The 13,424-nt window shown below is 39.7% G+C and overlaps 1 protein-coding gene across 3 annotated transcripts in view; it reads right to left on the bottom strand.

The window, feature by feature from the left end:
* prickle2.L (prickle planar cell polarity protein 2 L homeolog) overlaps nucleotides 1-13,424 on the bottom strand; it is a 236,137-nt gene that overhangs the window by 47,878 nt on the left and 174,835 nt on the right. For all 3 annotated transcript variants that reach the window (XM_018259210.2, XM_018259212.2, XM_018259211.2), the window contains one exon: nucleotides 5,127-5,264. In XM_018259210.2, the coding sequence (XP_018114699.1) occupies nucleotides 5,127-5,264 (138 nt within the window). The remainder of the gene's footprint in view (nucleotides 1-5,126; nucleotides 5,265-13,424) is intronic.

Raw genomic sequence — 13,424 nt, 5'->3', positions numbered from 1 at the left:
AGTCAAGCTGATTACATCACATGAATGTTACTGTGCCTTTAACTTCCAAAGGTATTTCTTTACATTATTTTCTTATATAGGTCATCAATGCGATCCAGGGGGCTTAACATGGATTTCATCCAGAGTTAATTGAAGCTGCATCTCATTACAAAAAGTGCTTAGACCGTAGAATTCAATATTCAGAAAGAACTGTGAAGCCTTAGGTCCTAAAATCTCCCCGGGGAGCTTGCTTAACAAAGGGGAACCAGAGGAGGAAGTTCTTGATTCCAAGGATTAAATCAGAAAATAATGAAAATCAGAGTAAGTGCTTTACAAAGGTTGTTTCGAGAACCATCATTTGCTAACAAAACATTTCACCCGTCAAAGAAACTGCTCAAGTGATAAATGAACCGACGCTGCCATTAAGGAAGGGGCATTTTTCAATAAGTAAATACGTCTTTGTGGAACTGTATAACACATTTTTTTTTGCAGTGTAATTGGACACACATGTATAATGATGCCACTGTATCCAGCTACAGTTGCACAATATGGGCGTAGCAGTGCACTCAACACCTCTGTGAATGACAATTCAATTTGCAAGAGAAGTTTTAGAGGGGGGTTACACTGTCTGGAATCCCTCTAGACCAGAAAATCATCTGGAGGCTTTTAAAAATGCATCTGGTGCAATACTACCTCCGTCCAGCAGGTGGCAATGCATTACACTTCTATTTGGTAAAATCTATAACAGCAGTTATAGAGTATAGGGTTCAAGTCCCGTGGGGACTGCATTTGGTCTGAAACCATTTTAAAATCACAAAATCTTATGGATATATTAAACACTGTGCCATCATGCACTCTACTATAATTTCAAGGCTATCAAGGGCAGCAATTCATATTTTACCCAGATGTCAAGCTAATTGGCCTTTGAGATCCAAAGAATATCTAGACAAATAACAGAAATGAACATTTAATCTAAATCTCACTTCAAATGATATTCAAGATGAGCTCCCAACCACTAATTTGGAACCTTCTAAGCAGGCCAGTCCCTCACTTTTGATTTACAGCCTCTATTCAGAAATGCATCACGAAATTAGAGTGCTCACCCCTCCAGTATCCGCTTTCGCAGTGCCAGGTGCTGAACTGTGAGACCCACTCCTGTCCTTGGGCCAAAATATCATTCAAGGAAAAAAACAGCAGCACACCGGATCCAATTGAAGTAATGTGCAAAATTCAAACTTTTATTAAGCCCATATGCAAAGGCAACGTTTCGAGCCCAACCGGCCCTGATAAAGGGCCGGTTGGGCTCGAAACGTTGCCTTTGCATATGGGCTTAATAAAAGTTTGAATTTTGCACATTACTTCAATTGGATCCGGTGTGCTGCTGTTTTTTTCCTTCTATTCAGAAATGCAACAGAATTGGGGTATATGTATAAGGAAACAACAGTTAAATATACAGATACCTATCGAAATATAAAATAAGGGATGCCAGATGTTATATATAACACACAAAAAAAAATATCTTATAAATTATATCCATATAAACGGTGACTATTGATGTCATCAGTTATAAACGGTGATTAGGGATGTTATTTTTGTCACACGACTCACTAAAACTTGTGTAGTATAATAAATAAAGTATCCCTTGTTGGAAAATATGAGGATATTAGAAGTAACCTCGGAGTTCCATGGCCTGTATAAAATTTATATGGTTATGGAACTCCTCTGTGACTTATAATATCCTTATATTTTACAATAGGGGGTACTTTATTCACTATGTATGTCTGACTTTTCTCTGAAAAATTAGAGGTGAAAATAACACACCGGTGTGACTTTTGTCTGAAAACCTGGCCATAAAGTGCATGTTTTTGGCGTAATCTGCAGTACTTCCCACTGAAGTCCCTGTTTCGTCTCCAGTTCTGCAGTCCCAGAGTCCCAATGTTTTAGCACCCATAGCTAGAGGAAGCAACCTCACTGACTGAAACCAATTAACTACAAGAGAGGGATGGGACTATTGGAGCACATTTGACATGAGATACAGTGAAGAAGATGCCCAACTTACTGATGTATCATTTCCAGGGCCCAAATCTTTAGCACCCATAGCTAGAGGAATCAATTTGATTGGCTGAAACCTCAAGGACTATGAGAGATGGGAGTCTTGGGCTACATTTGGCATGAGATACAGTGAAGAAGATGCCCAACTTACTTATATATCAGGGGCAGGGGCCCAATGTTTCAACACCCAGAGTTAGAGGAAGCAACCTCATTGGCTGGAGCCTCATTGACACAGACAGAGATGGGAGTCTTGGGGTACATTTGGCATGAGATACAGTGAAGAAGATGCCCAACTTACAGATGTATCAGTCCCAGGGGCCCAATGTTTTAGCACCTATAGTGAAGGGAAGCAATCTCATTGGCTGGCTTCTCATAGACTACAAGAGATATGGGAGTCTTGGGGTACATTTGGAATGAGATACAGTGAAGATGATGCCCAACTTACTGATATATCATGGGGAACAGGGGCTACAGGGGTTTTAGCATGTAGGATAGACATTAACAACCAGAGTTAACTGCTAAAGGGAACTTCAAGGAATTTCATGGAATAATGGAACCACTTCCATATAACTGGCTTGCATGCACTTCTAGTAGCTACACCAGTGGGCTCTAGGTGGCTTTTGGTGGCCCCTTGCCCTTATTTTACAGCAGAGATCAGAAGCTACAAACTTGCAGGATATGAAATTTTAAATGGCAAACAATGGTCTAAATCCAAAAGGTCCATGCAATGCTATAAGAAAAGAAACCGCTATTCTCATTATTGCAGGCAAACACTTTTAGGTGTTGAAAGTCTGGGGGTTAAAAAAAAAAATTAAATATTGATATTTCTATTTGGCGAGCCATTTAGAATCTAGAATCTAAGAATGATGTATTATCTCCCATTCTATAGGCTGCAATTAACTCAGTGCTGAGCAGGAAGACTAAGGTGAAGTCACTAAGGCTAATGTTTTTGGGCAGAAGAGAAATGAGCGCATAGCTGCATGACATATGGAACTCATACGTTAATCCCCCCCCCCAGGATTAAGCTGTCTATGATACCTTATAATGAGCAGCACAGAAGCTGGAAGATTTAGTTTCTCTAATAATGGTGCACTAGCAACACTGAGCAATCTGTACGAAGCCACAAATCTATATGAAATGTTCTATATAAAGGGGATTTATTGCCTCAAATGTAAAATCTTATTATAGCTCTTTCAGTAATTAAACTAAAAGGAAATTATGACCAAGAGGCTCAGGGTTGGACAATATTACTTAACAGACAGAGAACCACCAATGGGCCAATGATTTTGGGAGAAAGTCTATTTGCTCTCCTAGATGCATCTGAAAGACCAGCTTGAAGGTCATTTGAGCCTCTTGTTGGATGCAATGTGTCTGTGATTTTAATGGTTTTAATAGGTTTAATAATGATCATGTGATTCTTTTTTGGTTCCTAGTTTTGCCCATGCTCCAGCATTGCCTTGATGAGTGCATTAAAGGGTCTAAACTCAAACAAAAAAGCAGTGGTCTAATTTATATCTCTCAGTTTAAAGTGGCCATGATCGGGTCAACCGCTCCAATGATCAGAACAGCACCAAGTGAACAGGAGCCACAAAGTTAAGGTTCCTCTTCACTTGACTTTCAGCCAAACGAAATGTAATTAACAAGACTGAATCATAGTTCCAATAGGATAATAGGTCAATACAAGCCCAGGTGGTTGGGCAGCATGATCTGGGCACCAAAATACCAAAGGAACCACTCCAAACTCACATCCCTGTAGCTGCTCTCATGTAATTAGCCGGGTGATCTGTCCACAGTGTCCCCACTGCCAACACGTATCCACAAAACCAAAAAAGGATGGCACTCCTATAAAAAAGGCAGGTTTATTGCAGTGTCCTGCAGATGTCTACTGCCTGACGCATTTCGGAAGTCAATCCCTTAATCACAGGCTTACAGAGAAGGCGATACATACATGTTATATACAAAAAGTCTGCGGCGACCCCTGTTGGGCACCCTATCATATCTCAGTTGAAAAACACAATTTATTCATTTCAATAAAAACATGTGATATACAGATTAAAATCTCGTGCTCAATAAAATATACAATATTATAGGGTGCCCAACAGGAGTCGCAATAGACTTTTTGTATATAACATGCATGTATCACCTACTCTGTAAGCCTATGATTATGGGATTGACTCCCGAAACGCGTAAGGCAATAGATATCTGCAGGACACTGCAATAAACCTGCCTTTTTTTTTTTACCGGAGTGTCGTCCTTTTTTGGTTTTGTGGATACAGCATGGTCTGGGCATGGCCAGTCTAACACTGAGCTAAAGCAGGATTTATGGTTTATTTTTTCATTGGAATGGAGGAGCGGAAAAGGGGGCCAAGGGAAATGCAGCAAGGCTGAAATTTAATCCATGTGATCAGCCGGCCAGGTCAATAAGTTAGGGAAATAGATCAATGCAGCCCAATCCTGGTTTTTGCTGGCAGAGGATCTACAAGATATTTTCCTTCCACCAATTTACTGGGGTATCAGACCGGAGCCTTCACTGAGAGTTGCACAAAATCAACTATGCCCGCTACATCTCTGCCTAACGAAGAGAAAACCTAGAGCACTATATCAATTGTTAAAAAAACCCAACTGAAAATATTTTCACTTTAACAGCATCCCGCTGAGCCGAGCGCTTCCCCTTCCCAGCCGGGGATATTTAATCCAGCCGCTGAGTTTTGTAAATATTAGCTCATATGTCTTGGGTATGATCAATATTTGGATATCCTGACATATATCTGCGGGTATAATATAATACAGTACATTTGTTTGGATAGCCAAATTGGATTTGAGCGCGAGTGTCTCTTTAATAAGCAGAAAGACAAAGCGATTTACAATGTACTGAACTTTCAGGGAGACGAATGATCCCATTCAAAAGTAGGTCTTGCTGTTCACAGCTGTGTCTAGACACGGCATTTATGACTTGGATACTTTATATGGGGTATTGCAATATATCTGCTGCTATAAACGGCGCATGATTTGCATTCAATTTCTCATGTCGAAGCGAGGGATAATGGAACAGAAACCACTTTGTATAGATATATATATATAATATATATATATACCTGCTCACAGATGGCACCAGTCATGGTTACTGGGAAAGGTCGGACGTTGCCTCTTCCTAAATTCTCTCTTTTTCTTTGGTTGCTAAACAGTTTCAGCTCTCGCTTTTCCTCTTCATCTAACGAATTGCAATACCGGACCTGAAAAAACAAAGAGACGTTCGTCAGCAATTGACATTTCATTTGATATTTCACGGAACCATTAAAGAATCTGAGAATGAAAACACGTACAGACCCAGTATTCAGCGTATAAGGAATGAATCTGTCTTCCCCTCCGCTAAAGTCTGTCTGAGGTTTACAGATAGGGGGGAGTTCATTAAATAGGATGTTTAACTGGGAAGTTAAATTGATTGATTGCCTTCCCACAATCTGAAAAACCAGGAAGTTGGAAAATGAACCTACTTTTTAGTTTCAGTGTTTGCGCTTTTTATTACAAGAAAAACATGAAGATCATAAATATTACCTAAACAAAACTATAGGTATAAATTAAGTTTTAAATAATGATGGGCGAATTTATTTGCCAGGCGCAAATTCGCGGTGAATTTGCGCGATTCGCTGCCAGCAAATAAATTCGGGAAACGCCCGCGAAAATTCGCGGCAAAAATTTGCCGGCGGCAAAATTGTTTTTTTTTTTAAAAAACGGACGCCGGCGTCAAAAACGGGTGCCGGCGTCAAAAACTAGACGCCGGCGCCGTTTTGCGAATTTTTCGGCGAAACGGCGCAAATTCGCCCAGCATTAGTTTTAAAAAAAAAAACCAATTCATTGCTAAACAAGGGTGTTTATTAAATGTTCATGATTTTCTGTTGGTATAGGACCTGTTATCCGGAAACCAATTGTGCAGAAAGCTCTGAATTAATTCTAATTTTTAAAAAATGATTTCCTTTTTCTGTGTAATAATAAAACAGTAGCTTGTACTTGATCCCAACTAAGATATAATTAATATATAGTGGAGGCAAAACAGTCTTAATTAATGTATACATTGTTTATAGTATGGAGACCCAAATTACTTAAAGATCCCTTATCTGGGAAAACTCCAGGTCCCGAATATTCTGGATAACAGGTCTCATACATGTAATACTGTTTATTTATACAGGTATGAGACCTGTATCCAAAATGCTCAGGACCTGGGTTTTCTGGACAACAGATTTTGGATCTTCATAGCTTAAGTCTATTAAAAAATCATGTAAACATTAAGGGGCATATTTATCAAAGTCGAAGTTCGAAATTAAAAAAACTTCGAACTTCGAATTCAAAAAGACCAACTGAATGGTGGTCGAAGTTTTTTGGGGTCGAAGTAGCGCTACTTCGATTCAAAGTTTTTTTACTTCGACCTTCGATCTCTCAAACTCCCCCAATTGCCTCCATACAGGTTCTAGGAGGCCCCCCATAGGCTAAAACAGCACTTCGGCAGCTTTTAGGTGGCGAATGGTCGAAGTTTTAAAGAGACATTACTTCAAAAAAATCCGACCTTCAGATTTCAAAGTTTTTTCAAATTCAAATCGAAGTTGGACTATTTCCTAGTCGAAGTACACAAAAAATAGCTAGAAATTCTAAGTTTTTCAATTCGAAACTTCACCTCGACCTTTGATAAATCTGCCCCTAAGATGCAGATTTATCAAGGGTCAAATTTTGAAGTAATGGGAGTTTTTTTGAACTCCCATAACTTCGAAATTCGAAGAAAAAAGACCAACTTAAACGTATTTAAAAAATCTAATTTTTTTTCTGCGGGTGAATAGACATTACTTTGATCGTTGGAATTTAAGTAACATCGTATTCGATTCGACGTTTTTTAAAAAAGTCCACCAATTGACTCCAAATAGGTTCTAGGAGGTCCCCTATAGGCTAAAACAGCAATTTGCCAGGTTTTAGATGGCGAATGGTCGAAGTCGAAGTTTTGAAGAGACATGATAAATTTCGATATTCAAATAGTCGAATTTTTTCAAATTTGGCCTATTCGATAGTCAAAGTACACAAAAATAGCTTGAAATTTGAATTTTTTTTACTTCGAATTTTCAATTCGACCCTTGATAAAACTGCCCCTAAATAAACACAATAGGCTGGTTTCGCTTCCAATAAGGATTAATTATATCTTAGTTTGGATCAAGTACAAGTTACTGTTTTATTATTAGAGAGAAAAAGGAAATCATTCTTTCATATTATTTGGATAAAATGGAGTATATGGGAGATGGCTTTAATCCAAAGCATTATGGATAACAGATCCCTATTTGCGTAGTGACGATATATTCCACAGTGCTTTACAGAGAATATACATTATTCACATCAGCTTTACCACTGGAGCTTACAATCTAAGCTTTATAAGGAACCTGCGTGATTGAATTTGGAGTATGGGAGGAAACTCACACAGACCCGGGGAGAGCTTTGCCTTCTAAACCTTGTTAGACCCATGTAAGTTGAATACATATCGATATCGATTATCAAATCCACGGAGTCTTCTCAGCGTGACGGATTCAGACAATTCCACTTCTTCGTTTCAGTGGAGGAGAAAGCTCATTTCACGGCTGCGACAATGATTCTCGGGCACTGTGCTTGCTGCCTGCGTAAGCCTTGGGCAATGGGGAGGCTTTGCTAATAAGTCCTTGTAATGGAATCGCAAAATCACGACTGCCCTTGGGAAGCGAGGCACTTCAGCCCCATAGAGAGATTTCCCAGAGGCAAATAACAGCAACTCAATGCAACCATGAACTTTCGAAATCATCTGCGTCTTCTCTTTCTGCCTTCAGGTGCTTAACCAATGAAATCACACAGATATCGCATACCTCCCAACTTTTAAAAAAAGAGGGACAACATTTTGGCCATGCCAAATGGAGTCTATGGGAGATGGCTTTAATCCAAAGCTTTCTGGATAACAGATCCCTATTTGTGTAGTGACGACATATTCCACAGAAGGCAAAGAGGGACAACATTTTGGCCATGCCCATTTTATGGCCACACCCCCTAATTATCATGTCCATTTTACAAAATTCGGCAGGTAATGAAAGTCTGACCACATTTCTGGGAGTTTTCGTGCCATGTTTTATGTTTATAACAGTCTTCCTAATGAAAGTGAATTGTCCTTAAGGGCAGAGACACACGTGGAGATTCGGGAAGATTAGTCGCCTGGCAACAAATCGCCTCTTCTTCAGGCAACTAATCTCCCCGAACTGCCTCCCTGCCGACTAGAATCTTAAGGCAGTTCGGGATCAGTCGTCCGAAGAAGAGACGATTTGTCCCCCCGAATCTTCTGTCTGCCCTTAAACTGCTAGTCTCAGTTCTCCCAAGAGACCTGTTTATCTTAAATAGTTACAATTGTTTCTTTGTATTATCTGAATTTGTTACAAAAGTATCCAAGTGCAGCTGCTGACTGTTCTGGGCTCTCTGCCAAAAAGGCTCTTATTTTAATTAAGTTTCAGAAACTTTGTATCTTTTTCTGGCATCAGTGTAGGAGATCAAAGAGAAAGTCGGGGCATTTCAGTAAGACAGCGGGCTAAGCTGTCAAAATCGGGACTGTCCCACAGAAAACGGGACAGTTGGGAGGTATGATGTCGGAGGATTTTTATCCAAGGTTAGGAGATAAAAATCCTCTTCCAGGGAAGTTGTTGCGACCAGAGTAAGGTTAAACTAATGTTCTACTTGAGGTCTTGAGCTCAAATGAAAAATAAGATTAAGTATCTTATACCTCGAGACCTTATCAAACCTAAAGCAGGTTGGGCTGTTGGATCAGCACAGTATGTTATTATTTATATATAATGGGCCACATGTGGGACATCACCGCTTTACAATTTATCTCCGTATCCTGATCTCCATGGTACCAGTAGACTTTCCATGTCTATATATCTACATCGTTGACGGTTCTGCAGGATCAGCACAACAAAACACCAGACAAACACACTCAGTGGGGGATTTATCTTTATATAGCGGCTTGTCCAGTGCAACGTCCAACAGCGAAAAAAAAAAAAAACAGCTCATGAAATTTTGAGGTTTCTAAGGTTACCAATGAGATTCAAGATTAGCAATTTCATGTTCTTTCTCTGCAAGGATATAGGAGTTCAGTCCTACCTTGTACATCACCTTTAAATTAACGTTCAGTATGTTATAGAATGGCTAATTCTAAGCAACTTTTCAATTGGTCTTCATTTTTTTTCTTTTTTTTTATAGTTTTTCAATCATTTGCCTTCTTCTTCGGACTCTTTACAGCTTTTAAATGGGGGTCACTGACCCCATTTAAAAACAAATGCTCTGTCGGGCTACAAATGTATTGTTAGTTCTACTTTTTATTACTCATCTTTCTATTCAGGCCGTCTCCTCTTCATATTCCAGTCTCTTATTCAAATCAATGCATGGTTGCTAGGCTAATTTGACCCTAGCAACCAGATTGCTGAAATTGCAAACTAGCTAAATAACTCAAAAAACACAAACAATTACAAATGAAAACCAATTGTTTCAGAATATCATCCTCTACATCAGTGATCCCCAACCAGTAACTCGCGAGCAACATGTTGCTCTCCAACCCCTTGGATGTTGCTCCCAATGGCCTCAAAGCAGGTGATTATTTTCGAACTCCAGGCTTGGAGGCAAGTTTTAGTTGTATAAAAACCAAGAGCACTGCCAAACAGAGTCTCAATGTAGGTTAATAATCCACATAGGGGCCACCAAATGGCCAATCACAGCACTTATTTGGCACCCCAAGAAAATTTTTCATGCTTGTGTTGCTCCCCAACTGCTTTTTCTTCTGAATGTTGCTCACGGATTCAAAAGTTTGGGGATCCCTGCACTACATCATACTAAAAATTAATTTAAAGGTGAACAACCCCTTTAAGGCCCATTCCTTTACAATGAAATCTATCCTTCCCCACTCATGTCCTGGATCTATGATTCCTGTTCCAGGGGCTATTATTTCTACTGCTCTTGTTCCAGTGGCTAGCAATCAAATTCCTGTGGCCATTATTGCATTTATGTGACTGGTCAACCCTCATGTTCAGGAGATTATCATTTGCATTCTTGTGATTATCATTTTATTCTATACTCACAAAGAGTCAGGCCCCAAACAAAGGAATCAGAGTTTTTATAGACCTATTATTTCTATACAGTTACAGGTGGGAGAGCATAGACATTGCTTCAAAGCACAGAAAAACAACAAATTGCTCTTACAGCCAAACAGGCGGCTCTGCCCTCAAGGCCAGGATATTTACATCAATAGGCCAATTACATGCAATGCAGTAGAACATGCCCATTGGTAATCGTCGCATGCTAAGGCGCATGTATGGATGCAAGTAACCTTGTGGATAGTGTCAGCAGCCTGTATGGTGCTTGCAATCACGTCTTGACTTATAAGAGGAACATCAACATAAAGAAGAGCACAGAACCTTTCCTCCCTTACTGTTATTTCAGTTGTATTCCATGAACCCTTAACCGCTCTGTATGTTTCAACCTCAGCTGGAGACACACACATTGTATGAAGAATCATATTCTCATATCTTTTGCCTTCCTCTTTCTTTCATCCCTGATTGGACTCAGCGGGAACCTTATCCATTATTTATTTACGCTCTGGAACGTGACCAGATTTCCTGATGAGCACGCACACACCCAAAAACACACTGATCCAGGTTTTATATCCGCCTCATTTTTATCTCTGCCAACTATGACGGCACGATTCAACCGTGTTCACACAGGGGGGATTAACAAGGGGTTATGAGATTTTGAGGGGGAAAAAATATATAGACGCAGTGAGAGAATTGTCAAAGCATAAATAAACCGTGTGCCGACACTGTCAAGTGAATAAAAGAAGCGCCTCTCAAGCAAGCGCCTTTAATGGATGTGGTCAATTTGCTCAACGACTGCACCCATTTTTGGTGACCGCAACTGCGGTTGTAAGTGAGGCAAACTGTATTGATTAGTCTAAATATACAGTTCTTTACAAAAGTATTCAAACCCTTGCCCAACTGCACAATGTTCAGCCACATTCAAGGCACATTTGCTCCAGGAGTTTCAGGTTGGCTGGATGCCAATGATTGGGCTATAGCAGGACATTCAACTTTCTTTCAACTGTTCTTGAGCCCCTCTAGTATTCCTTTGCCTTGTGTTTTGGGTTATAGTCCTACTGAGAGATGCACTTTTTCCCCAAGGTTCTCTTGAACTATTTCCCTGGATCTTGCCCAGTTACTGCTCATAAAAAACCACAGCCTGACTCTACCTCCTCCTTATTTCACTGTAGGTATGGGGTTTTGTTTGTTGAGATATAAATAGTGTCAGATTTGGACCACACGTGTGTCTTTGACTTTCAGCCAACAAATAACATTTTGATCTCAACTGAAAACCTTGATCCAGATTAATTACTCATGCTTTTTGGCAAACTGTGATTTTTCTTGATTTTTATGGATTAACACTTTCTATTGTGCCACCCAACCATACAGACGGGTATTATGAAGAGCTCTGGATATGGTTTTCCAATACCTGCATTGAAGCATAAAGGTACTATATAAAATATTTAGTGGCGTAACTAAAGGGCAGATTTTCTAAACGTCGAGTTGTATTTAACCCAAATTTTTTAATTTTCATGGGTATTTTCAGTAATTTTTCAGGTTAAAAAACAAACTCAAATATTTTAGGTTTTTGTAAAAATACCCCAAAGCTGGAAATAGCTAGAATCCGAAAAAACTTCAACTAAAACCTGTCAAGGACATGTAGAAGTCCCTTCAACCATTTGAAGATGTTAATAGCCTTCATGATGTTCCGGTTTTTATTCGGTGGGTTTCGCTCGAAAACTCGACTAATTTGTGTTTTTTCCAGAGGAAAACTCAATTCATTCTAGTTTCTGGGTAGTCCACCCCAACTTTCAAAAGTAGAGAATCAGATGGCACACACTCGGTTAGTCGTGCTAAATAATTGTGGTTAATTGAGATCTACACGCTGTTTATTGAGATCTTTACGCTGTACAGTTTTTCCCATTTGAGTTTTTTCGTAAATAGGAAAAAATTTGAGTTGTAAGTTCATTTGAGGTATAATAAAATCCCCCCATTGGAAATTTTTTTTTTTTCCAAAACGTATCAGTTAATAGAGCAAACAGATTTTTTTTATTTTTAATTTTGAAATCTGACTTGGGGCTAGACATATTGTCAGTTTCCCAGCTGCCCCCAGTCATGTGGCTTGTGCTCTGATAAACTTCAGTCACTCTTTACTGCTGTACTGCAAATTGGAGTGATATCACCCCCTCCCCCCCAGCAGCCAACAACAGAACAATGGGAAGGTAACCAGATAACAGCTGACTGGTAGATCTAAGAACAGCACTCAATAGTAAAATCCAGGTCCCACTGCGACACATTCAGTTACATTGAGTAGGAGAAACAACAGCCTGCCAGAAAGCAGTTCCATCCTAAAGTTCTGGGTCTTTCTGAAATCACATGACCAGGCAAAATGACCTGAGATGCACCTACACACCAATATTACAACTAAAAAATACACTTGCTGGTTCAGGCATGAAATTTTATATTGTAGAGTGAATTATTTGCAGTGTAAACAGCGTCATTTAGAAAGAAAAACTACACCATAAAAATCATGACAGAATCCCTTTAAGAATATCACAAAGAACAACATTTCATTGTAGCCTTTGTTATTCAGATAAATGAGAGAATTGCTCAAGGGCCGGAAAACTTCTGCACTGAGCTCTATATATTAATTGTACATCACTGAGGTTCAGGTTCTCTCACAGGGTAATAAAGTTGCTACGCTGCACATAATGAGTACAAACTATCCATCAAATTTAAAACTTATTTATGAATGTCTTTCTATAGCATATAAAAAGCCAAGTAATGCTCCTTACAGGCAGCTATGGTATATGGCAGTGGGGGTTCCGATGGTTGCCGTCCTCTCGTGGTTCACTGTAGTGAACAGTCCGTGTCCACTTGTAGCCAGTCAACTGAATGGTAAATGGACTGTATTGTAGATACTGCTGCCGGCAGGTGGGGATCACTTGGGAATGCCTAAGTCAGCGTTCCTCGGCTATTGGCACAAGCCTCGGCCTTAGACAGAGCATTTCTCATACAAATTAACTAGAAGCAGCTGTCAGCAGACTCAGGCAATCTGATTGTTAGACTTTTCCTTGATAGAACAACCATGAGCCATTAGTCTAAAGCAGTGATCACTAACCAGTAGCTCACAAGCAACATGTTGCTCTCCAACCCCTTGGATGTTGCTCCCAGTGACCTCAAAGCAGGTGCTTATTTTTGAATTCCAGGCTTGGAGGCAGGTCCGGACTGAGAATTAAAATAGGCCCTGGCATTTGAGGTACAAAGAGGCCCAATCAG

The sequence above is a fragment of the Xenopus laevis genome, chromosome 4L (genome assembly GCF_017654675.1).
Source record: "Xenopus laevis strain J_2021 chromosome 4L, Xenopus_laevis_v10.1, whole genome shotgun sequence".
Taxonomy (NCBI): domain Eukaryota; kingdom Metazoa; phylum Chordata; class Amphibia; order Anura; family Pipidae; genus Xenopus; species Xenopus laevis.
This window is presented reverse-complemented; position numbering and strand designations above follow the sequence as displayed.